At 42.6% G+C, this 26,660-nt stretch overlaps 1 protein-coding gene across 7 annotated transcripts in view; it reads left to right on the top strand.

Annotated features, from left to right (window-relative positions):
• The window catches only part of dscamb (Down syndrome cell adhesion molecule b), a 184,735-nt gene that overhangs the window by 8,169 nt on the left and 149,906 nt on the right, over positions 1-26,660 (top strand). For all 7 annotated transcript variants that reach the window (XM_070543467.1, XM_015951843.3, XM_070543466.1 and 4 more), the window contains exon 2: positions 26,078-26,395. In XM_070543467.1, coding sequence (XP_070399568.1) covers positions 26,078-26,395 — 318 coding nt within the window. The remainder of the gene's footprint in view (positions 1-26,077; positions 26,396-26,660) is intronic.

Here is a 26,660-nt window from a genome sequence, read left to right as displayed (position 1 = left end):
GACAAATGGATCCAGTTTGGTTTCTCGACACTGCTCCTTATTTTTAAACCTGGCACAGATGCTAAGATTTAAGACCAAGTTAGTGACGGTTATTTTTAGCCCGCCATTTTTAAAGCGCTGTCATCTTGTTGGTAAGGCGTGAGTTTGTGTGTGCATGTGTGCATGTGTGTGTGTGTGCATGCATAAATGAAGTGTTTTTTTTTTGTTTTGCTGGTGTTTGTGTGTATTTCTGAATCTGCATTTTGCCGTACATTGAAGGGTGTTTTGCAGGTTTTGTTGTGCGTGCATTTCCTGTCTGTGTGAGTGTTTTAATTGGGGCGCGGGCCTGGAAGGGTGGCTGGGTTTGGGTGTGATGTGGAGTGGAGCCACAGGAGTCTGATTTATGCCCTTCCAGCCACTCATCGATCCCCCGGCCCGGTGTGAGACTGAGTGCATTGTCAATAATCTTACCACTCTGTGGTGTTCCTAGATTCCCTGACCTGCTCTGTTCAAGGTGTGATGCTGCAGTAAGCCATCTTGTGTGAGATCAAATAAGAGGGCACAGGGCTTGGCAGCGGTGTATTTGATTGCAGGGTAATCTACCGGTGAAAAGATCGTTTCGCAGTGGTTGTGCTGTTGACAAAAATAGAGAACCAGCTCTATTGTCTGCACAAAAGAAGGTAATTTAGTCACGGCCCTGCATGGGTGAAACACGTTATATGTGTTACATCCTGCTGAGCACGAGGACACTCAGATGAGGTCGCTCTGAGTCTCTTTATCAAGACCGTCCATCCCCAGGAGTGATTATGCTAATAAGTGTTTGATCAGATGATAAAATTGAAACTCAATTCATCTAAAGTGCTAAATGCTCAGAATACATTTGTGCCTGATTTACTGCCTGGCTTCCCAGAGAATCAGTCCCCATGGCGTCCCCAGCCATGAACCAAAAGATGACCAGAAATGAAAGCAAGGAAATTGTACAAAAATACCTCTCCTTTTTATTTAGGCAGCACCACATAGAGGATAAAAGGAGGAGGGGGGTTATATAAAGCAAGCCATGGGGACCGAGGGAGAAGAAGGAGAGAGAAATGAGGAAAGGGAGAAAATCAGTGTGTGTTGGGGGTGAGGGTAGGGAGGAGCGCTAAAAGGAGCAGTGCTGCGGTCCCTTAAGTGTTGAATAAACATGCTTGGTTTAGGGAAATTGCTGCGATAAATGTTTAATATGATAAGTCCATGAAGACGGTCAAATGAGTCTGGAGTATTAAAATGAGCATGGCACGCAGAAGCAGTTTGCAGAGCACAGAGGGAGGGGTGATATTTGAGGCGTGTGTGTGTGTGTGTGTGTGTGGTGATAATGGCAGGCAGAGCTAACAGGATGAGAGCAGCCAGCTGCTGTGACATCAACATTAACACACTCTACCAGCTGCACGTCACACACACCACTCCCGGACAAATCAGGAGCAGTGGTGGGTCTTCAAAGGGCCGCTGTGGCCTCCTAATGCTGTTATTACCTGCGTGGTTGTAAAGGACTTCTCTTAAGACGCGGTTAAAATGCACCGTTTAAAAAAAGTATAAAGTTGAATAAATTGAATAGAAGAATGTAAGAAAATACACTCAAAACTAAAAATGCTGTGATCAGGTCTTTATCCTCAGCCCCGTCCTATTACTGCAGCGCCAAACGATAACAAAACTAAGATATATTTACTTTTAATGTCAGTATTTTGCATATGCTTCTACTTACAGGGTAGTTTGGGTAAAAAGCTGGAGATTGAGAAATGACAAAGCAATGTTTTTCTGCTCTGCCTCTAAAAAACCTAAAGACACATTCGATTTTTAAAATTTAGCAATTTGATTACACGTGATAAATAAATGATCCGCACTTGTATTGCGCCTCTCAGAGTAAGGACTCCAAAGTGCTTTACACTAAAGTGTATCATTCATCCATTCACACACACATTCACACACTGATGGTGATGAGCTACTATGTAGCCACAGCTGCCCTGGGCAGAGGCAAGGCTGCCGAGCACAGGCGCCACCGGTCCCTCCGACCACCACCAGCAGGCAAGGTGGGTTATTTGTCTTGCCCAAGGACACAACAGCAGAATTCTCTGTCCGGAGCCGGGATCGAACCTGCAACCTTTCGATTACTGGACAACCCACTCAACCTGTTGAGCTACTGCTGCCCCCGAATGTACTCCAAATGCCTCCAACATGTACTACATAACAGGATGCTGGCTCCCTGTGAAACACGTTCAACCTTGGTTCTCAGTCCAAATAAAGTTTTTGATGTGACCTGATATAAACGTTCTGCCTCCGTACAGGTTTGAGTGCACCATAATGGAAATCCTCAGTAACACAGAGGCCTGTTCCTTTTCTGGAAGCCATTAAACTCATGTTTGAGGTTGACCTTTGACTTCCTTATCAACAGCTCTCAGAAGGCGGCACCCATACATCGAACCGTGTACAGTTCCTTTGTTTAACCAACAGTTCGTGTTTATGCCTGACCACTTGACCAATCATATCCAACTGGCTTTAACAAGAATGTACACACAGACAAAATACTAAATACTTCAGACAAAAATAGGAGCAGCACCTGTTTACAGTATCAGAACTCAGGTGTGATGTCATGATTCTCTGTCACCAGTCCTCAGTTTTAGCAGGTCATATACTGTAGCACTAAAATCCTGCCTTTAGCCAAGAGTGTTTTTGTTGATTTGAGAGAATTTGTTGTTGTTTTCATGCTGAGATCTAGTTCTGCTCCTAAGCAAAACTATGTTTATACTGAAAAAGTTCGCTTCTTGCATTCAAAGTTGTTTTACTTGCTCTCAAATTGACTCATCTGAACATAAATTAATTCGAACTTGCCTCACTGGACTTTAAACTCCTTCCCTGTGAGCTTGGACTTTTTCTCTGAGCTCAACAAGCCTGCCTACATGGATTGTTCCTGTGCTCTTGGTTAGAAATGACATGATCCTGCCAGAAGTCCCCCAATTAGCTCATTGCAGTCTTCTTCTGTGTGCTATTTTCACCCACCAACAGGGTTTAGCGCCCCACACACCCCAAACCCATGAGCACCAACTGAAAAGGTTGTGGAACACTGAAAATACATTTTTAGTGATTATTTCTGATTATAATCAGTCACTGCGAGCTTTTCATGCAGGCTGAACATAAAATCAGTCTCCTATACCTATTTTCTGCATTCGCTCCTGACAGAAAATAGACAGTGAAGCTCAAGGATTAGAAAATCTGCACCACATTGTTACTTAACATTCATGGACTCACCCATCTTGACTCCCAACAGAGAAGGCTGTTGTTGATTTAGTCAGAAATCAACGCGGATGTCCAGGATGCAGTGAACTTTGTAGCCGAGACCACCATCAGCGAGGCGGACCCGGCCGAGGAGGATCGGCAGAGGGACACAGAGGACTGGAAACCACAGGTTTGAGTAGGGGGACATGAAATACTGGATGTACCTTCATTGACGGAGGCAAGGAAAGGCGGACGGAGACGGGACCAAGGACTTCGGCTACTGGAAAATGACCGAGGTAGTGGGGAGCAAACTTCCTGTTGGTGCTCCGGACCTTGATGTCCCAGGAGGAGAGCCAAACCATCTGCCCTGGGGTGTAAACAGGTGCCGGGCATCTGTGACGATCCGCGAGCCTGCGGTTGCGATCAGCTGTGTGTTGAAGGGCAGCCCAGGTCTGGTTCCAGGTGCGTCGGGCCCGGCGGAGAAACTGGGGAACTGTGGTGGAGGTAACGGAGTCAGAGGGAAACAGAGGAGGTTGATATCCAAGGGAGACCTCAAATGGGGACTGACCTGTGGAGGCAGAGGTGTGGGAGTTGTGAGCATATTCCACCCATGACAGTTGCGAACTCCACCCAGCATGTTTCGAGGAGCAGATACAGCGCAGCATAGCCTCCAGTTCCTGGTTCATGCGCTCTACCTGGCCATTAGTCTGTGGGTGAAAACCAGAGGTGAGAGAGACCCGGGCCCCCAGGTGGTTAGCAAATTCTGTCCAGACGCGGGATATGAACTGGGGACCTCGGTCCGACAGGATCTCGGTTGGCAGACCTTGTAGACAGAAAACATGTTTTACGAGCAGTTCGGCGGTCTCAGCAGAGGATGGGAGTGATTTTAGTGGAACCAGATGGCAGGCCTTAGAAAAACGGTCAACAATGGTGAGTATGACAGTGAACCCTCTGGATGTGGGGAGACCAGTTACAAAGACCAGGGCGATATGTGACCATGGACGAGGAGGGACCGGCAGAGGCTGGAGGAGACCTTGAGGTGAATAGTTACTGCTCTTATGTCTGGCACATACCTGGCAGGCGCTGATGTACTCCTTGACGTTTTAATACATGGATGGCCACCAAAAGGTCCTTCTGATGAGGGTTATGGTTCTGCCAAGGCCAGGGTGGATAGAGAACCTCCCCGTATGTGCCCAATGTATCAGAGCCCCTCGGGTGCTGGAAGGAACATAGATTTTGTGTGGTGGACCGATACCTGGATCTGGTTCATGTCGTTGGGCCTCCAGAACCTTGTTAGTTATGTCCCAGGAGATGGAGCTGACTATGCAGGAGGCAGGAAGGATGGTGGTAGGCTCCACTTCTCTGTCCAAAGCGTACTGGCGAGAGAGGGCGTCAGGTTTGATGTTCTTAGAGCCGGGTCTGAATGAAATGATAAAGTTGAAACGGGAAAAGAGTAATGACCAGCGAGATTGACGGGGTTCAGTCTCTTAGCCTCTTTGAAGTAAGCCAGGTTCTTGTGGTCGGTCCATATGATTATGGGGTGTTCTGCTCCCTCCAACCAGTGACGCCACTCCTCCAATGCCAGTTTTATAGCCAACAACTCTCAATCACCCACATCATAGTTTTGCTCGGCTGGAGTGAGACGACGGGAGAAGAAGGCACAGGGATAGAGGCAGTGATCTGTTGGGGAGACCTGAGAGAGAAGAGCCCCTACCCCAGTGTCGGGGGCGTCGACTTTCAGGGTGAACTGAGATGAGGTGTCTGGGCATGTGAGTAAGCGTGCTTGGGTGAAACTGTTTTTGAGAGAGTGGAAAGCCTGGTCAGCCTCCTGGGACCACGAAAAGGCTTTCTTGATGGAAGTGAGCTGTGTCAGGGGTGCGGCGATCTGGCTGTAGTTTCTAATGAATCGGCGGTAAAAGTTAACGAAACCCAGAAATCGTTGCAGTTGATTACGTGTAGAAGGGGTTGGCCATGTCTGAATGGCGTCAACCTTGTCGGGGTCCATTTTCAGCCCACCATTCTTCAAAACAAATCCTAGAAACTTGACAGAGGATGCGTGGAACTCACTTCTCGGCCTTATCGAATAACCGGTTTTTGAGTAGACGTTGGAGCACAGCTCGGACGTGTTGACGGTGTTCTGGAAGTGTTCTGGAAAAGATAAGAATATCGTCCAGGTAAACTGTAACAAACTTGTTAATATAATCACCTAGCACGGAGTTGACCAGAGATTGAAAGACTACAGGAGCATTGGTTAGTCCAAATGGCATGACTAGGCATCCCCCTCACGGATCCTTACCAGGTGGTAGGCGTTTCGCAGGTCTAATTTAGTGAAAATGGATGCGTCATTTACCGGCTCAAAAGTTGAGGACAACAGGGGCAGAGGATACTTGTTTTTTTTTATGGTGATCTGGTTTAGTCCTCTGTAGTCGATACACGGGCGGAGCAACCCATCTTTCTTGGACATGAAGAAGAAGCCAGCACCCGGGGGGACGTGGACGGTCTTATGATTCCTGAAGCTAGGGACTCTGAAAGTATTTTGACATGCTCTCTTGCTCAGGTTTTGAAAGATTGTAAAGTTTACTTGTTGGTAGAGTGGCATCGGGAACGAGGTCAATCCCGCAGTCATAAGGGTGATGAGGAGGCAGGGAGGACGCCCGGTCCTTGCTGAAGACCTGCTGCAGGTTGTGGTACTCAGAGGGGACTCCAGTCAGATCAGGTGGTTCCTGAGTCGGGTTCTCTGCGGTCTGGACAGGAAGAGGAGCTGAGAGGAGACAATGAGACGGACAGAACGGGCTCCAAACTGACACCTACCCGGTCCTCCAGTCAATGTGGGGGTTATGTGAAGCCAACCACTCATATCCTAGCACAACTGAGGACTGTGGAGGTGGAAACACATAAAAACGTAGAGTCTCATGATGATTACCAGAGATTAACAGGTTTATGGGCACAGTGTGATGGGTTATGGTTGTGAGGGCACAGCCATCAAGCTAGGAGGCATGAATGGGTGTGGAGAGAGGAGTAGTGGGAATGTCCAGCTACTGCACCACCGCTTTGTCCAGAATGTTCCTCTCACACCCAGAGTCCACCAGCACCTTGGTTGGGAATGTTCGTTGGAGGAAAGAAACAGTACAAGTTATATTGCACCGGGAATTTTGAGCACTAGGAATCCCACCTACCAGTAATCCTGGTCCTACTGGTGGGCTGCGGTTTTTTGCCGAACAGGGCAGTTTTGGATTAGGTGACCCGGCTGACCACAATAGAGACAAAGACCCAGGGAGCGGCGTCTCAATTTCTCCTCTGGAGTTAACTGTGCTCGTCCAATCTGCATGGGTTCGTCGAATCCCGAGGGAAGGAGGTGTTGTTGATGTGTTTGGTGGGGACGTTGCTGCGGAACAGTAGCTGATGGTGGTCTGAACGCCAAAGTCTTGTGTCTCTCCTTGAGACGTCTCTCTATGTTACAGGTGAGGTTGATCAGAGACTCGAGGTTCTTGGGTTCCTGGCAAAACGCGAGCTGATCTTTAATTCTTTCGGTCAAAGCTTGAGACAAAGTGGCTTTTAGAGAAGCCTCATCTAGAGTTGATATGGAAGCTAAGGTGCGAAATTCTATGGCGAAATCGGGGACAGGATTCCATATCTGTTTGGCGATTTCGGCTGGAGACTCCGTCTGATCAAATAGTTGTCAGAATTCAGCTAGAAAAGCCGAGAGTGAACCTTGCAGGAAGCTAGCCTGCCGGCTCTTAGCCTTGGCCCATTGTACAGCCCTACCCCGGAGTAAGCCGACTATGTACGAGATCTTGACCGAATCATTAACGAATGTATCTGGTGACCTTTCAAAGGCTAACTGACAGAGTAGCAGGAAACAGCGGCATTTACCTGGTTTGCCTGAGAATGTATCAGGCTGCGACGACTCGGCTTCCCGGAAACTAACCCCATGCTGCTGAACCGGAAGTGGCGGTGGAGACAAAGCTACGGAAGTAGCGAGAGGAGGCGGTGTAGATGTGAGCTTCTCATTCATTTGGTGTAAGGTGGTGTCGAGCTGGAAAAGACATTGATTAGTGGCGGATAACTGTTCGAGTACTGACCGGATGGATCTTTTGTGCTGGGACAAGGTGTTAGCGATGGCGAAAGGAAGTGGTTCTTCAGGGGTTGCGTTCGTTTGGCCGGTTGATTCTGTCATGTTGTGGGCAAGCTGTTTAACCCAGGACATGAAGAACCACACGAAAAAACAGGTAAGTAAAATAGTAAAATGATTTATTAACTGAGGATGAGGAAAACTAAAGGCGCTGCTCCAGAAAAACAGAAACAGGATGGGACTGGAATCTAAAACGAAAGAATAAACAATCGTGAAACTTGTGCCGGAACCAGAGAACCAAGAGAATAATCTATTTCTGGGTAGAATTGTTCTTATGGTCATAGACCAGGGCTTAGCGGTGGTGGACTGGGTGAAGATTAGTTGAGGAGAGGCGAGAGGACCGATGACTGAAGAGGAGGTGGTCAGGAGATGGTTGTATGAGTCCAGGGTGTAGGTTGGCAGGCAGGCGAGCGATGGAGAGTGGAGGCCAGAGGATTCTGAACGGCGGGACATGGAATACAACTCCAGGCATGGTTAGAGGATACAAGACGAGATACTGGAACAAGAACACACTGGATTTTATTGGACAAGTTCGCAGGAATTTCAGGAGATATACTGGGCTAGAAGCTACCCTTGGTGAGAGTATCAACCGGCACTGGAGTTGTGTCACACCACTCCTTAAATCCCCTGGCCCTCTGATTAGCAGGATCAGCTGGAGCTCGTTGCCACGCCCACCTGCAACACAAACAGCTGACTGCCAGGTCTCCTCTCCTGCTGATTGAGGCAGACCATGATAGTTTCTCACTGAACAGGTTTTGAAATTCCCCAGGAAACGCTGTGGGAGGTGTTCACCAAAGTGAATGCAAACCAATGGGCCATTCCCATCTGTACCGGGTCGGCCCGGGCCGGGTAGCCCCAGTCGGCCCCAGCTTGGCCCGGTTGATTCCACACATCCTTGCCTTAAGTCCATGTGGGCTGATTCTACCCACCAATCAGAGGCTTGCTGTAATGGAAGGTGTGAATTTCCTGTCAGCAGTGGGTGTGTTGGCCCTTGTCGGCCTGAAGCAGACCCCCTCGAGAAGAGGTCTGAGAATGAGCCTTGGTTGGCCCGGAAAAATACCAGGCCACCCAGATATGTAAACAACCTACGCTACCCGGCCCGGGCCGACCCGGTACAGATGGGAATGGCCCACAAGTCACCATGTTAGTTGTAGTTCTGAATCTGTGATGATAGTTCACGTTGGATCTCCTCGTCTCTCCAGTGTAAAAAAATGTGATATCTGTTACGCTTCAGTGATGTGAAGGGTTAGGGTTAGGGAGGAGATATGAACATGGCCTCAGTTGGATTAAAAAAAGATTTTATGCTGTTCAGACTACCTTATAAAGTAAGATTTGAGCACCTTCTGCCTGCAGTGTAACTATCTGCATATTCCCTGGGGGACACTTCCTACCATGGATATTATGACCCTTTTGGCTTTCCGTAATAATTGGAAACCTGAAGTTTTTCCATGCTGCTGTTTAGAAACAAACAGGCAGGTCATCAGTGTTTTTTTTATCTGAATTAGTCATGTTTGCTTACAATATATAACTAATAACTTTTTGAATAACATTTTTTTAAACCTGGAAGTATTGTAACATACAGTGCTTTGTAAAACTGTGGCACTGCACAGCTCCAAAGCTAAAGTTTGCAATGCGTGCAAACGTTATCTGGTGGAAAATAACACTTTCTTTAGCCTGCAAACTAAAAAAAATTAAGAAATAGATTTGAAGTCAGAAAAATCCAAAGAGTGCCTTTATTATGTTACTTCCTGCAAAAATTCTCATGCAAAAACTCCGACCTTCACGAACCCTAAAGCCTCCTTGGTTGTACGTTTAGTGATATGCAGGTGTGCAGTGGACACCCACAACAGCATCCTCCTCTGAGCGCCCTTAACGTAATGCTTGGTGACATAATAGGGTTGGTTGTCCAATATGAGCCGTGTCTTAGTGAGGTAAGGGATGTGCCAACAGGCATCTGCTCAGCAGGAATGCTGCTGCTTAATGATATGATCAGGGTGAGGTATGCTGACTATTAGATTCATTTTCAGACTAACTGATTATGTCCACTTGCATCTCAATCAGACTCTACTAAGTATATTAGGAGAGTATCTTAAAGCGCTGTTGCTAGTATTTTACTACCATTACTTCAACAGATTTTGGGTCCCAAAATTTACAGTTTCATTTAGAATATTTAGGTGCACGTTTAGTAAAATTTGATATAATATTTGTGTTAGATGCTTTTGATTTCAGACGTTGCATATGACAGATTTACTGTTACTTGCATTCATTTACCCATCATTTTCTATCTTTAATATATATGGCAATATTTAAATAAACTGGATTTATGTTTTTTTATGATTCTCACTATGAGGAGCCCCTGGCCCCAGCAGTCTATAAATTACTTTGTTTGACATTCCCAAGTGTTTACCTCACATGAATAAATCACCCATAAAATATATTTCTAAATATATTTGCTTGTGCCTGTTGACATTAGCCTCCTATAAATAGGTTTTAATCCCGTTAAGCAGGTTGAGGGCAAGCAGAGGCACGTTGCTCCTCTCCTCTGATCTTGGTAAATTTAGGAAATAATTTAAATGAATAAAAATCTAAATGATGAATAATTTTCCTTTTTTATTACTGGCTAGTTCCACATGTTTAAGGCATGAATGCAGAACTGTCACCTGAAATGTATTATTGTTATTATTGACTTTACCACTGACATGGATTTCCTCTCCACGTTCGAGGGTTTTTGTTACATCACATATTAAATTTCCACTCGAGGAGGATTTTATTCATCATAATCAGCAGCAGAGGGAGCTGCTATAATTTGCTACAATATAATCCCTCATCAGATCCAATCTCATGCACTTATTCTCCATCAGCAGTAGGAGCATAATTTAGACATCAACGTCTTTATTGCTCAGTTTTACTAAGGAGCAGTCCAGGGTCTCCTGGCGTCGCCTTGATGAGACAGACAGTCACTCTGGACCATCTGAGACATGAAAACAGACGAAGAGGAGGAGGCTCGTCTGCTGTGGGGGCCTCGTTTTTCTGTTGCCCGCCCCTTTAAGACATCAGAGAACAGATCTGTCAGTGTGGATCAGCAGCTTGCGTACAGCCAGCCCTTTCTACTGTCACAGTCCTGCTTAATATTCATGAAAGCAAATTGGTAGATCGTCATTTAACTCGCGTGCATGGTGTATTGCCTCTGGGCAGATCAGATCATTGGGAATGCTTACTTACACTCAACTCCGTGGACCAGACTGGGCATTATTTGATTATTTCAGAGCATCTAACTGTATTACCCCAAGTTTTATGAACTTTGTATACAGAAAAATATCACTGAATGTTTTTGCCTTTATATTAATAAACTCTGCATGCATATTTGACATTTTTGGGTCATTCACAGGTCAGAACTGGTTTTAGCTGCCTCATCACATGCGCCGCACACATCACACCACTGCTGTCATCCATAAAATGCAGAGTAGTAATAGAAATTTGTTGAGGCCGTATGTACAGTATATGGTTGAGGCTGAAAATTGCCCTAGCTTCTGTTAGACTTGAATTTGAGTGAGCCAGGTATGATCTCCACATTCTAGACAGACTTTGCCCTGAGGCTACGGAGCACAGAGCTGCTTTAATTACCCAAGGATCCTGCTGTCACATTGTCACCACGAGGCACCCACAGCGCCACGCTACCCAGCAGTGCCGACTCCCCCGTTGAGGTGGCAATGACAACTCAAACAATGGATCTGCTTGCTGTACAGATGCAATACACGAGCCCTCTGAAATATGTGAAGCTGAATCAGTCCCACTGGCTCTCTGATTCTCTCTTTGCCTCTTTTTGTTTGCTCTCTGCTGTTCCCCCCTTTTCTCTTCATGTTCAGGACCAAAGCCAGCAGCAGCAGCAAAAAAAAAAAAAAAAAAAAAAAAAAAAGGACTGGATATGTAATCGTGGCCACAACACATGAAAAAAATATTAAAAACAAACAACGTGACATTCATAGGTGTCTAAAAGGCTTTTTGCTAACACAGTCAAACTTTGAGTCCAGAATTTAAAATGGGATTTTTGTGTTTTGGCAAACAGACACTTAAATGTATGGAGCTAGGATGGGGACAATAGTACATGTAACTTCTACCAAGTTTTGTAACTTGTAGCAAAAATCCTTGTTTTGTAACGTGTAATTTTTGTTATGTAACATGAAACATTCTTTCGGTAAAAAGATGTATTTACAAGTTTCTAATCACAACTCTCAAAACACACATCTCAGTCTACAGTTACAAAACTCAAGTCTACGTGTACGAAACATTTTGTCCCAATTCTAGCTTCCTTCCCAAAGAACCAAAGACAGCCTTTGTCTTTTCAGCCAGTCATGTGTCTCGAATATGAAACTCTGCTCTAATTGAAAATATAAGTTCTTTATTTACACTAGTTTCATTTCTCAAAAAATTACTGCCACCTACTCGTAAAGAGGGGGAATGTAAACAAGTTTGGTTGTGAGCAGTACAACAAACCTCTGCCCTCTTGCCATGATTGGACAGTAATCCAAGACTCATGATTGGCTTGTCACACAAAGCTTGTCATTGGTTTGTTGGGAGAGGAAGCAAGAATTGAGACAAAATGTTTTGTAACAGATCTAAGTTTTCTAACTGTAGTCTTGAGTTTTGTAACTGTAAACTGAGATGTGTGTTTTGAGAGTTGTGATTTGAAACTTTTTTATTGATTTTTATCTGCAAGTTACAAAATGAAAGTTTCATGTTACATCCCAAATTTACATGTTGCAAAACCAGAATTACGTGTTACAAAACTAAAGTTACGTGTTACAAAATGTGAATTACATGCTATAAAAAGAAAGTTACAGTTACAAAAAATGTTTCAAGTTACAAAATTTGGTACAAGTTACACATGATATTTCCCCAATCCTAGCTCTGTATAAATGAATCTTAAAAATACAAAATGCAAGAAAAAACATCATTCAAGACTTGTAGCATCATAACAGCTCATCAGTTTCTAACTATCTTTGGTATGTTCTTACTGTGTGCTGCTTTTCCAACGGCATTGTTGGTTCTTTTTTAAAACGCAGAAAGGGTTTCTCTTTACCTTGCTGCTGACAGTTTCGTTCGCAGATGCGAACTTCCTCAGAGCTGACGATGATGGTGGCGTCACTTCCTACTTCGTTTATCCGCAACACGTTCTCACTCCCAGCACGTCAAAAACAAACGCTTGGTCAGCCACCCTCCATGTCAGACCCCTGACGCCAAAAGTGCCCTTTTTTGTTACTTATGTGCGAAAAGGGGTTTTCCCTTATTGACTGCAGATCCCAATGCAGCGTAAAACTGAAGCGATGGGATGTCCGCTACCGTTGCATCCCAATGCAGCGTTACACTGGCACCAAACAAGCTCATTGTACCTCACCTTAACCTTATCCTCTTATTTAACCTTATCCTCTTATTTAACCTTCCCCTCACCCCTATCCTAACCTAAACAATCTTGCCAGCGAACACGTTAGTGATGTGTCGATCGCTCTAAAAGCCGGCTCTATGAAGTGAACGGCGGGAGCCGCCTCGTGATTGGTCGAGTTTGGACCGAGCCAACGCAAGGGGGAGGTTTCAACTACCAAGGTGGAGGTTAAAAGTAGAGGGTATGTGTAACCTCCCCCTCGCCAGATGGTATGTTCTAACGTTCCCCTTGGGCGGCTAATACGAAAATTCACAGTCAGACTCTGACTGTCAGAGTCAGAATGCAGGGGAAACAAACGCTTGATCACAGTGAGAGTAACGTTTTAGGTAGCAAGAGGGTTAAGGTTAGGATGAAGGAGAGGGGAAGGTTATAAATAGCGAAACGTTAAGGTTTAGGTGCGGTTAAACGAGGTGGTTCGGTGCCGCATCGGTTAAATGAGCTGGTTCGGTGCCGCATTTAAGGTTTAGGTGCAGTTAAACGAGCTGGTTCGGTGCTGCATCGGTGAAATGAGGGTTAAGGTTAGGATGAGGGAGAGGGGAAGGTTATAAATAGTGAAACGTTAAGGTTTAGGTGCTGTTAAATGAGCTGGTTCGGTGCCGCATCAGCAGATATCTAATCACGTCGGTTTTACGCTGCATTGGGATCTGCAGTTACAAAAGGGGAAAACCCCTTTTCGCACATAAGTAACGAAAATGGGCACTTTTGGCGTCTGGGGTCTGACGTGGAGGGTGGCTGACCAAGCGTTTGTTTCCGACGCTTAGGGTGTGAGAATGTGTTGTTATCCGTGGGCAGCAGAGGACGTTGTTGCCCTCTGCTGCCCGCTCTTCTGTCTCCAATGATGCAGTCTCATGCGTGATCCAATGTGTAAACCCCGTCGTCTCTGTTCATAGTCTCACATCCACGTCTCCTTATCTCTATAGCTTCCTTTATCCATCTTTTGTATTTCTGTTGTTCGGTGTTTATGATCCTTGTGTTGTCCCAGTCCATTACATGGTTTTCTCTTGTGCAGTGATCTGTTACGGCTGACTTCTTTATTGTGCTTTCTGCTTCTTGTTTTGTTGCTCTTGTGTGTTTTCTACGCCTCTTTCTCACACTCCTTTCTATGTTCTATTGTTCGTGTGTTGAGTTGGCGTCCGGTTTCTCCTATGTATGTTTTATTGCAGAGTTTGCATGGGATTTCGTAAACGACTCCACATTTATGCCCTGCTGGTATCTTGTCTTTTGGGTGCACTAGTCTGTTTCTAACTGTTGTGTATGGTTTTGTTGGTGTGTTTATGTTGTGTTTTTTCATTGTTGCTCTTATTTTTTCTGTTATGCCTTTGATGTATGGTAGGGTTATCATTGGTTTTTGTTCTTGTCTGTCTGGGTTTCTGGTTCTTTGCTTTGGTTGTTTTTTTCTTTCTGTTGTTGTTTATTGTTTTCCTTTGTTTATTGCCCATGTCGGGTATCCGCAGGTCTTTAAAGCATTTTGTATGTGTTTGTCCTCTTGTTTATGGTCTCTTTCTTCTGTTATTATGTTTGCTCTGTGATATAATGTTCTGATTACTGACATTTTGTGTATGGTGGGGTGTTCTGATGTCCATAATAAGTATTGGTCTGTGTGTGTTGGTTTCCTATATGTGTTTGTGTTCAGGGTCCCGTCGGTCTGCCTGGTTATTTTCATGTCCATAAATGCTATACTGCCTTCTGTTTCTGACTCATATGTGAACTTTATGTTGCCTGTGTCATCAATGTTATTTAAGCGTTGTGTTATTGTTTCTGTTTGTCCTTTTGGTATGATTTCCAGTATGTCGTCTACGTAGCGTTTCAATAATTTTATTTTGCAGTTTGGGGGGGCAGTGGCTATGGCTATTTGTTCTAGGTCTTCCATGAAAAACTCGCACAGGGTGGCTGTTAACAAGTTACCCATGGTGAAGTCTTCCAGTTGTTTGCTGGAGTTAGCTACCAGTCCTATCAGTTGTGCTATGTCATCTGCTGTGAGGTTTGCTCTTTTGTGTAAAGTCTTGTCCTGTCTGATTCTGTTAACTACTATGTCTATGGTTTTTTGGGTTGGTGTTTTTGTGAACAGAGATGTGACGTCATGTGAGAGGAGTATGTCGTTATCGTCTATTGTAATCTTTTTTAGTTCTTTTGCCAGTTCTATATTATTTTTGCAATGTTGACCTGTGTTAGCCAATAACGGGCTGATGAGTCTGCTGATTTCTTTTACCATGTTGTATGTTGGTGTACCTATGCTATCTACTATTGGTCTAAGTGGGGTGTTTTGTATTTTTTGGCGTTCCATATATTCTTGGTGTTATGTTTGCTGTCGGAATTCAGTGTTTGTACATTTTTCTGTTATTTAGCCTTTTTCTTGTAGAGGCTTCAGCAATTTTTTCATGTTTTTCTTAATGCTTTCTGGTGGATCTTTTTTAAGTGTTTTGTATGTATTTTTGTCCTCTAGCATCTGTTTCATCTGTTGTTTATATTTTTCTTTTTCCATTACCACTGTGGTTCTCCCTTTGTCTGCCGGTAGAATAATTATCTGTTCATTTTTGGATAATGCTGTCATGGCTGATTGTTCTTTTGCAATATTGCTGTGTTGAATTTTGCTGTTCTTTAATATCCCAACTACATTATTTCTGAGTTCTGCTTTCTTTCCCTCATCTGTGATCTGTTGACATGCTAGTTCTGTTGCTACGATAAATTCATCATATGGTATTTTCTTTGGTGTTACTGCAAAGTTTAAACCTTTTTAAATATGCTTTCTTCTGCTTCTGTTAGTTCGTATTTTGAAAGGTTACATTCCCATGAGCTTTGTGTGGTGTTAGCTTGTTTCTCTTCTCTCTTTTTCTTGTTGATGAGTTTGTTTAACTTCTTTATGTGTCTTTATTTTACTATTGGGAACTATTTTTCCTGCTGTTCCATCATGTGTCCTTTAATTTGTTCCTCTGTTTTTTCACCTAGTTTGTAATTCCTTTTTAAGTCCAGGTGTCTTCTTTCCAGTTCGTTATCCACTTGCTTCTGTTTGGTTGCGAAGTTTCTTATCCTTCCTTTGAGTAGTGCTTTCTGTGCTCTTTCCATTATGTTCTGTGCTGTCTTGGTCCGGATCGGTGTTTTCAGCTGTAGGCTTGTTGGCGTGATGCTTGCATCCCGGCATCTTAGATTGAAGCGAAGGTTGTTCCTAAGACGTGCACATTTCTGATGTAATCGTTCCAAACGGCGGAAGTCCTTTGACATAACACAACTGATAGGACTGGTAGCTAACTCCACTTACTTCACATATGACAACACTATATACAAACAACTGGAATGGGTAACTTGTTAACAGCCACCCTGTGCGAGTTTTTCATGGAAGACCTAGAACAAATAGCCATAGCCACTGCCCCCCCAAACTGCAAAATTAAATTATTGAAATGCTACGTAGACGACATACTGGAAATCATACCAAAAGGACAAACAGAAACACTAACACAACACTTAAATAACATTGACGACACAGGCAACATAAAGTTCACATATGAGTCAGAAACAGAAGGCAGTATAGCATTTATGGACATGAAAATAACCAGGCAGACCGACGGGACCCTGAACATAAACACATATAGAAAACCAACACACATAGACCAATAGTTATTATGGACATCAGAACACCCCACCATACACAAAATGTCAGTAATCAGAACATTATATCACCGAACAAACATAATAACAGAAGAAAGAGACCATAAACAAGAGGACAAACACATACAACACGCTTTAAAGACCTGCGGATACCCGATATGGGCGATAAACAAAGGAAAACAACAAACAGAAAGAAAAGAACAACCAAAGCAAAGAACCAGAAACCCAGAAAGACAAGAACCAAAACCAGTGATAACCCTACCATACATCAAAAGCATAACAGAAAAAATAAGAGCAGCAATGAAAATAAACAACATAACACACCAATAAAACCATACACAACAGTTAGAAACAGACTAGTGCACCCAAAAGACAAGATACCAGCTGGACTTAAATGTGGAGTCGTTTACGAAATCCCATGCAAACTCTGCAATAAAACATACATAGGAGAAACCGGACGCCAACTCAACACACGAACAATAGAACATAGAAAGAAGTGCGAGAAAAAAGCAAGTCGAAGACACACAAGAGCAACAAAACAAGAAGCAGAAAGCACAATAAAGAAGTCAGCCGTAACAGATCACTGCATAAGAGAAAACCATGTAATGGACTGGGACAACACAAGGATCATAAACACCGAACAACAGAAATACAAAAGATGGATAAAAGAAGCTATAGAGATAAGGAGACGTGGATGTGGGACCACGATCAGAGATGATGGAGTTTACTCGGATTGTGCATGGAACTGCATCATCGGGGAGGGGAGAGCGGGCAGCAGAGGGCGACAACATCCTCTGCTGCTCGCAGATAAACGAAGTAGGAAGTGAAGCCACCATCATCGTCAGCTCTGAGGAAGTTCGCAGCCACGAACGAAACTGTCAGCAGCAAGGTAAAGAGAAACCTTTCTGTGGTTTTAAAAAACCAACAATGCAGTTTCTAACTAAGTTTGTTCAATGACCAATAAGTGTGTTTAATCATTCAGGACATAAACTATTTCAGACCAAAGCAGGAGCTTCTACTGCCAAGCAGAACCATGTAATCAAACAGTATTAGTATCAGCAGAAATCTCTAGAAAGTAGTGCAGCGGAGGGAAGCTTTCAGGGGCGTGTCCAGGGAGTGGCCTGGGGTAGCACATGCCACCCTTGGAATCTAATTGGCTACCCCAGGTGCCACCACACTAATTTACCTTTAAATAGGCTTTTCATTGTCCACATAAGGCTTGGGGGTAAAACAAAAAAAGCATAACCATTGGTGCCACCCATGCACAAAGTTGTGCCTCACCTGGGCCACCCCATTTTAAAAGATCTGGACACGCCACTGGAAGCTTTTATGTAATGTTACTGGTTTGTGTCTGCTCAGCCACTGCCAGAAGAACATGGTGCAAAAATATCCTGAAAAACAGAAAAGGAAAAAATAAATAAATAAAATAAAAAAAATGCAAGGAGAAGAGAAATACCACCATGTATCCCTGTCTTTGACTGAGTAATAACTTTTGCATGAAATTTGAGAGCCAGTGTCTTACTAGGATACGACACTTGACGAACTGTATTAGCAAGGGAATTCGCTAACAGTTGCTAAGTATAGTTAGTAAGAATTCAAAGCCATTAACTGAAAGGTGTAACCCGGCAACCCTCTCCTTCTGGCTGCAGACTGAGCAGTGGGTGCTTACCGCTCAATGTCCAGACTTCAAATGAATCACGGCTGGTTCCATCCTGGTTTATTCGGGCTTTCCACTGAATGCGTAACTCAATTGATGCTTTTTCCCTGCAAGCTCAGCAGTATACATTTAGCAGAGAGCTTCGACACGACGCTTCTGGGATGCGTCTGAGATACTCCACTGCACCCTTTGTAAACGAACACACTGACCATAAAATGGGCTATTAGCTGTGTATTGCACTCTGCTGACTTTCCCAAAAATTTTTGATTTTGGTAGTTTACGTAAAAACAAAAAAGGTGAAAGACAGCAGCATGTATTCAAAAAACAGTTAAATTTTCCAGGTGTGTTCACCTTGGCTACGGAGGTTTCACAGGTAATAATAACGTATTATTGTTTTTGCTAGTGAAGAAACTGGAACCCTGTGTGACTTATTTTAAAATTTGCCAAATGCTTTGCGCTGCTCTCGAGTTTGACTTCCTGTCTGGCCTAATATGAACTACTGAGCGTGTTTTGGAAGTACAGTGCGTAAAAAAATAGACCTGAAGCATAAATTTAGTGTAGCGAAATGACACTGTGCTCCTGGGGTGGATACAAAACGCGCCGCTCACACATCTGGTGGAAAGCAGGGGTAAAAACAATTTGGCCTTACCTCTGACACCTTCATAACCTAGGTAACCAGAACTGAGAATTAACTTCAGACCTTTATAGATAATTCCCTTCTTCTTGATTAATATGGAATAAACTGCTAAAATCAATGCAATTCTCCAGTGATTTAGTGACTTTCTGTGCCAATGCACGTCTGAAAACACACCTGTTACATTTTGGGCCTATTGCACATCTAATGATGACCCTAACATCTTTCTTTAGAAGAAAGGCTTTTAGCACTTCTTTTTGTTGTGTTTTTAAAGATATGTCCAAGAGAAAAGAGCTGCGGCGAACTCCACTTCAGATGCCATCTTTGTTGTTTATGAGAAACTGAGCGTCGTGGCGTGTGACATTCGCTGCTCAGCTCTGATTGGCTTGGTTAGAATTCTCAGGGGGTGGGGTTATTTGCATGGGAGGTACCAGACTCATTCTCTGTGCAGAATTAAACAGAGGAAGAGTCTGGCAAGTCAGGCTTACTGTTACGTTATGCATAAGGGGAAAGCCTTGTTTACAGATGAAGACAGGATGATGATACAAATAAATAAATAAGGACTTCTATCTATAATCCGTGTTTTAAATCACTTGATTTTTTGTACTTCTATGACGCTATTCCTCATTTTTACGCAGTTTTGTATCCAATCACCAAACTTTGGGCCTAAAGAACACAAGTTGTCTTCTGGAATGGCTGGGTAAAAAATAAAACACAATGTCTAGTAAGGGTTTAATCTTGATCAATTGAACAGGAAGAGAATAAAGCAGATGTCAGCGTTCCATTTGGATGTTCTTTTTAGATCTTCGTTAAAAGAAAACTAAAGGGTTTGAACAATAAAACAAATTTAACTTCTTTAGTATCTTGCCAGCAGTTAAAATGGTTAAAAGTTCCATTAGCCATGATGGTTGATAATTAAAAGACTAACAGTTAGACAAGCCTTACACACATTTTGCTTTTTGCTGTCACAAATTAAAGCTGCTTATTAAACTGTAAAGGTCTAATAGGGATTGAGCTTTTAAAAAATAGTTTAATTACCAAGTTTTAAGGTTTCTGAATCTAGATTTAAACCCAAACTTTTACATTTTCCAAGTAACAGAAATACTCCAAAATATGAAAGGACTGCAGTTTCCTGCGGGTACAACTACTGACTTTTCTGTTGACAGCTTTATTGTGGCTGTTTGACAATTGACAGTCGCCTCCAGTTAGTGTTTTCTTTTAGTTGTTGTCAGAAAAACATTAAAAAACATAAACAAACAAACAATATGAAAAAGTAAAACACTTCAACCGAGTGAAGTTGAAAGGAGCTTCACTTCCTGCTGTTATAAAAAAATCCCAGAAAAACAAAAAGGACAACAATATTTTAACTTCATGTTGTTTTTGTTTTTTGTTTGATTGTAAACCAGCAGTTTGTGCATTATACTTTTATTTTTTATCTCTTTTGATGAATTCGTGGATATTTGTTTACATGGATGGTGTCTGACTTAAAGCTTACTCTGCAGCCAACCACTAGAGGGTGCTGGTTTGCTCCTGCCTTAATTTGTGCATTGATTCTTAAAACTAGTATGTCAGCAGGTAGAATGCATTTTAAAACATTTATCATATAAAAACGGATATTAAATAATTTTGAATCAATAATCAACATCCAAACAAGGAGAAGATGTATTTTTTATTTAGTTTTATCTTTTATATTCTTGGAGAAATAAAAATCATACTCAATTATAGATACATATACTGCATTATTGAACAGTGACACTTAATTCACCTTTACGGCTGAGCTCATGAAAAATTAGACCAATTACTGACTTCCTCTCAGGCAATGTAATAAGTGGTTGGGCCCTTAGGTCATTTGTTCAGGCATGACATGGTGCTTTTGTGAGGTCAAAAGGACCGATGTACTTTCGTCATCGGGCCATTTGTGGTCTGGCTCTTGGGCTCAGTCAATTAGGAAAATGAGTAGCGAACGTATGTGCTTCCTTCCACTAGAGTCCCTTTCTTTCTTTTCTTTTAAATGAAACCAGTCTTGCTATCACTCAGCTAGTCTAAATTGAGTCGTTCTCATGTATTTTTTTTTATATGTGAAATAGAGGAATATTGAAAATCACAATTAGAAAAAGAACAATTTTATGAAGTCACCACAATTTTTGACCTTTTCCTTGCTGAAAACAACATTTATTGTAACATTTAACTGGGTATCAATGGCTTAGATTATTATTTTAAAGCAATTAAACAGTGGATTGTTTGTGTTCAAACTATCCCCAAATCCCTAAAGAAACGTCCCGTATAAACAAAATACTAAGACCCATTATATCAAAACTCTTAGATACACAAAAGTGATAGAGTGCTTTTCTGTTTCTATCTTGAAAATATTTTATTCATGTAATTCAGGTCAGAATTGTGAGCGTGATCGGGAAGTGGGAAAGACATCGTTGTGGGAGGACATCCCAAAGTAATGTTACAATGTGAATACGTGAAAAGGTGCCTGGTTGCTGGCTGTTTATTTGGGTTTGGTCATGTGATGTCATTTCAAAGCACACTGCCCGGCCAATCAGAGGCTCCTACTATGTAGGTAGGCATGAGAGAGACATAACTTCAACTGGCTGACCAGTCCATAGGTTGGTGTTTAAGGTCGGCACAGCATGACATGAACTGTGGGGTAGCAGTGCTGAAAAAAACACCAGCACTCTCCCTACCAGAGGACAAAACCGAGCTGACCATGAAGAAAATGCACCAAAACAGAAAACAGATGAGATAGTACTTATTTAAATGGCACAAAGACACACTTAGAAATCCAAAAAGCCAAAATATCATTATTATTAATTAGTAACCACCATAATGTACATGTGTACAAAAATTCATTAAATAAAAGCATTTAACCCATTTTAACCTTGGAGTGTTTCAAAGTGAGTTTTCCTTCCCGGTAACCTTGCGTACCATCCATCAACAGGTAGATCTGCCCCCACCCCACCTGCCACCCCACCTCCTCTGCTCGGTGTTCTCAACAGAGCCCTGAGAAGATTGATACTCCCTGAGCCAGCTGGAAAAAAGAGAATGAATCTGAATTTAATATGACTTTGATGTATTATTTTCATCTTGGCTGGTGCCACGGGCCCATCAAGAACCCATAACACCATCCTGCTGCATTTTCAAACATTCACGTTGGCTAAAACTTTTTTGATGTGAGAGACTGGAGACAGGAGTGTGTGCATCAAGCTGCACGACTGAGAATATTCTACATTTCAATGAAATCTTTAGTTTAAAACAGGATTAAAAACAAGCTTCATCTATGAAGTCAGGTGGTGACGTTTACATGATCTGTCTTGAACATGATGGTATAGTTAAATATTATTAATTTCCATTTTTATTAGAGAAGATAATCTCTAAAAAGTGACTTTTTTGAGTAAGAGGTGTTTTAAATAACGGCAATGAGCTGCTAGTTAGTTACTAATCTGGCTAGTAATTATTGCTCTGGTCAGAGGACTTCTTCCTGTCTCCAGAGACTCTGCTTGCTTTAGTAACATCACCAGCAGGTCAGATCTTTAGTATGGACAACTAACTCATGTGACCATCCCTTTATGCTCAAGAAAAGAAAGTATTTGGGTCACATCATTGGATTTTTTGTTACATTTCTAATATTTTGCATGAACCACAAACTTAGCTGATGAGGAAAAAATGTTACAGGTTTGTTTGATGCTGCTCTTCTAAAAAGTTCAATTGTATACAATCTAGAAGCTATTTTAACGTCAAGATGTGCAAAAATCTAAATGTATGTTATTTATTTCCATATCATGAATTCATTTGTTTCTAAAACTGCAGGAGTTACAAGCAAGGGGTTAAATGAACACCTGGATACATATACAGCATGTACTATACATATATGCATTCAACACAGTGACATCTAGGTGGACACGTTGAATCATTAGGCTGTCCTGCTTCAGCAGCCTGCAGGGCTGCCCTGCAGTCTGCGTCACAGCTGATATGTTAAACAAGGTCATTATATTCCAGCAACGTCTAAAAATATGACAATGCCATCAGAATTTGTTATTTAACAGACATATTTAGCTCCTGAAAAACTGAGCTGCAGGATCATAAATATAAATATTTACCTACTGTATATTATTTTGGGCAGCAACCCTCATGAAGTGTGATTTACTAGAAATAGAAAAGAGGATTAAGCTAGCTTCCAAAACATAAAAGTGTATGCAGAATGGTGTTCTGCTGAGCTATGATGGCCTCATGGAGGGGGGCATCGGCTTGAACACCGCTGCTAACCACTTAAACATTCTCCCTCTCCTGATAATAACATTTAACTTTCTTTATCATTGAATGTGCTACTACTAGTTTACCCATTTAATTATAGATTCACTAGGATAAATACAATAAAGTTTATCTCTCACCAAATAGAATATTTACTAAGAAATCACAATGTAACCATAGAAACACTACTTGGTATATGTGTGTGTGTGTGTGTGTGTGTGTGTGTGTGTGTGTGTGTGTGTGTGTGTGTGTGTGTTCTCGATCCCCAGTGAGTCGTGGTGGATGGCTGCTTATACTGAGCCAGGATTCTCTGGAGGTTTCTTCGTGTTAAAAAGGAGTTTTCCTCTCCACTGTCGCTAAATGCTTGCTTAGTATGAGGATTGCTGACAAGTCACTGACACTAGTCAGTGACTCAATGCAATTTGCTGGGTTCCTTATATAGGAAACTTTTTACTGACTGGCTTAATAAACTGACCTGTATTGGAATGTTTACCATGTGAAGTGCCTTGAGACAACTCTTGTTGTGATTTGGCGCTATATACATAAAATTGAATTGAACTGAATTGAATTAAGGTTACATGAGTGAGTGTGATTATGATATTTATTCTTCATAAATGTTAAACACGGCCATCTAGGTTTTGCTGTTTTCCAAAAGCAACGAACATTTAAAACCATTAAAATATCCAAAATGATGCGTAATTGACACCCATCAAACTCTGAGCTGATGTAGCTACTAGCTAACCAGAGCTAACAGATGTTGGCGGGCGCTTTTAGCCAGAAAACTGTGGTTGAATGACTGCTATTCTCTGGTTTCTAGGCTGTAACAATTAATGTGAAGCTGAGGCTGGCACCTTCCCTAAAGCAAGCAAGGGGCAAGCCGCTAGTGCTAGTGCTAGTGCTAGTGCTGATGGCTAATCTGCTACCTGTCAATCAAAAGTGCACGCCCCTAAGTATTCATGATTTAAAGTTTTAATTGCAACTAAATGGATGTTACAAAAACATTCACCCCCTCAAAGTTGTCATTGACCTATTAAACCTAAAATAGGTTTTTGTTTTTATACCAGGTTGTTAACATGTTTATTTCTGTTGTGAAGTTGGCATTTTTAACATAGGAGTCAACGGTAACTTGCCCCTTTCTGGAGCCAGTCCCTGCTGAATGAGGGGAAAACTGCAAATTTTGTCACTTCTGCGTTGGCTTCACTTTTGGCAGGTGAAGTTTCCACCTTGGTGTCAAACTGACACTGTCTAATATCGTCACTGATACTGTCAACGGTGAAGCCTTATGACTTTTGAGGAAATTGGGCTGCATGGTGGCGCAGTGGTTAGCACTGTTGCCTCGCAGCACGAAGGTTGCAGGTTCGAAACTCGGCTCGGCTGCGGCCTTTCAGCGTGGAGTTGCGTGTTCTCCCCATGCATGCGTGGGTTTCCTCCGGGTACTTCGGTTTCCCCCACAGAACACAACATGCCCTATAGGTTATAAATTGTAAGTCGCTTTGGATAAAAGCGTCTCCTAAATGAATAAACATAAACATAAATTGACAGCGGAACGCACAGTGAGGAGATAAGTTTTGGTTTCTGTTCTACAAATGACCACTAGGGGGTGCTAAAAGCTAGCCAAAACTGCCAAGTTCCCCTTTAAGCAACTTAGGCTAAGTCTAATGGCATTTTTTCTTTCAGTGTTTTGGATTAAAACATCCTTTTAGCTTGTTTTTTCCCTATAGGACTTGTGATCGTGAAATTATCATCAACGCAGCCACCCCATTGGAAGCGTGTGAGTCCTTACTTGTTGCTTGTTACTACTGTAAACAGCGCAATCAGGCTCGTTCTTGTGGCTTAAATTAGTCTATTACTCTGTTGCTCGGTTATATAACACAAGTCTAGTAAATCGTTGCTGTGTTGCGACACATGTGATCGCCAGGGGGAATAAAGGTGGAAAACAAGCTAACTTTTCACCGTTTTCCTGCTTGGAGGCAAAACCACAGTGAAAAAGGATCTTTCTTAGCAAAGTCTTGTTGACTCACTTGAATCGCTGCTGTAAGGCGACCAATCATCCGCTCACACCACAAACAAGAACGCAGAAAATGTCCGATATGCAGAACTGCAGCGGCAACAATACGTCATCTGTGTCTTGGGTCTTTCATATGGATCAAAATGCTGATTTTGTCCACATACCGGTCCCCGATGTCTTTATATAACATATCCCTGTATTTTCCACATCCTTTTTGGGATTTTATAATGTTGTTTAACACTTTCTTTCACCCAAATCTGTTTCTTCTCTGCGACAGTACCGTTTGTGTCAGTTTGTTTACTATCGTCAACCTTCCAGCATGTCCGTGCACATCCCAGAATGCTATGCATAATCACGTGTGATCACAAGCCCTATTAACTGGATTTTTGCAGATTACCTTACCCCACCTATAGTTTCTCAAGAACAATACCTAGATCTATGCTCAAATATTTTACCACTTTAATAACACAGACTTTTTAATCTCAAAACGTATATTTATCTCCAGAATCTCCAAACGTCAATCTCCATTTAAAACCATCTTTTCATTTTCATAAACAGCATGATAACAGTTTGGGAGGATCTTTAATAATAAAACAAGCAGTGCTGCGCAGCCGTGCGTATGTACATGAGCAGGTCACTAGAGTGTCTCACTCCTAGTTTAGAGCTGCTCGAGCAGAGAAAAGGATGAAAACGTCGGCAATTTGAAACCTTGTTAGGAATTTATGAAGTGCTAAAATGCTTTCTCCCCAGAGAGCCGAGCCAGCTGCCGGTGCCACTGCAGGCCGTTTAGTGCAGAGCCTCGTCACCAGGCTGAGATGGCAAGCGCGATACACACAAGTAGTGAATTGCGAACAGCTCCGCCTTTCATATCTGCTGGCCCGGCTTTTTCCCTCTGAAACCCAACAGCTGTAGATTTCCATTGAGCTAATTGGCCCAACATTGACATTTATTACCCCCGATTCCCCTGGAGAATGCTACCACACACGATGCATTTATTGCCATTTGCTTTGCATTAATGCTGGCTTAAGCTAAAGCCTGCATATGAGCATTTCTGTTTAGAATGAAGAAAGGGTTAAAGACTTGATCTTAATGAAAACATTGTGTTTTCTCTGTTGCAGTTTTCAGTGAGGATCTGCATTCCAGTCTATATTTTGTCAATGCATCTCTGCAAGAGGTAGTATTTGCCAGCACCACAGGGACTTCTGTTCCCTGTCCTGCTGGGGGTGCACCGCCTGCTTCGCTGCGCTGGTACTTGGCTACCGGCGAGGAGATCTACGATGTCCCGGGCATCCGTCACGTCCACCCCAATGGAACCCTCCAAATCTTCAACTTCCTGCCATCCAGCTACAACAAGCTGATCCATGACAACACGTACTACTGCACTGCCGAGAACCCTTCTGGCAAGATAAGAAGTCAGGATGTCCACATCAAAGCTGGTGAGTCTGCTGAAAGCCTGGAGCAGGAGGAGGATTTGACTTCATGGTAGAAAGAGAAAAAGGAAAAAGCAATCATGAGCTGTGTTAAAGAACATGACAGACACTGTTGTTATTGCATTTTAGTGGTAATATTTGCTGTAATAACCAGAACTGTTACAAAGAAAAAATAGTATAATCAGTCATGCTGATACAAGCAGTCACACAGTAAACTAGATCAAAGCATTTGTTGCATGATTTTAGTTAAACCTCAGCTTAAAGGTAAAGC

Source organism: Nothobranchius furzeri, chromosome 13 (genome assembly GCF_043380555.1).
Source record: "Nothobranchius furzeri strain GRZ-AD chromosome 13, NfurGRZ-RIMD1, whole genome shotgun sequence".
Taxonomy (NCBI): Eukaryota; Metazoa; Chordata; class Actinopteri; order Cyprinodontiformes; family Nothobranchiidae; genus Nothobranchius; species Nothobranchius furzeri.
Note: the sequence above shows the minus strand (reverse complement) of the source record. Positions and strands in the feature narration are given on the sequence as shown.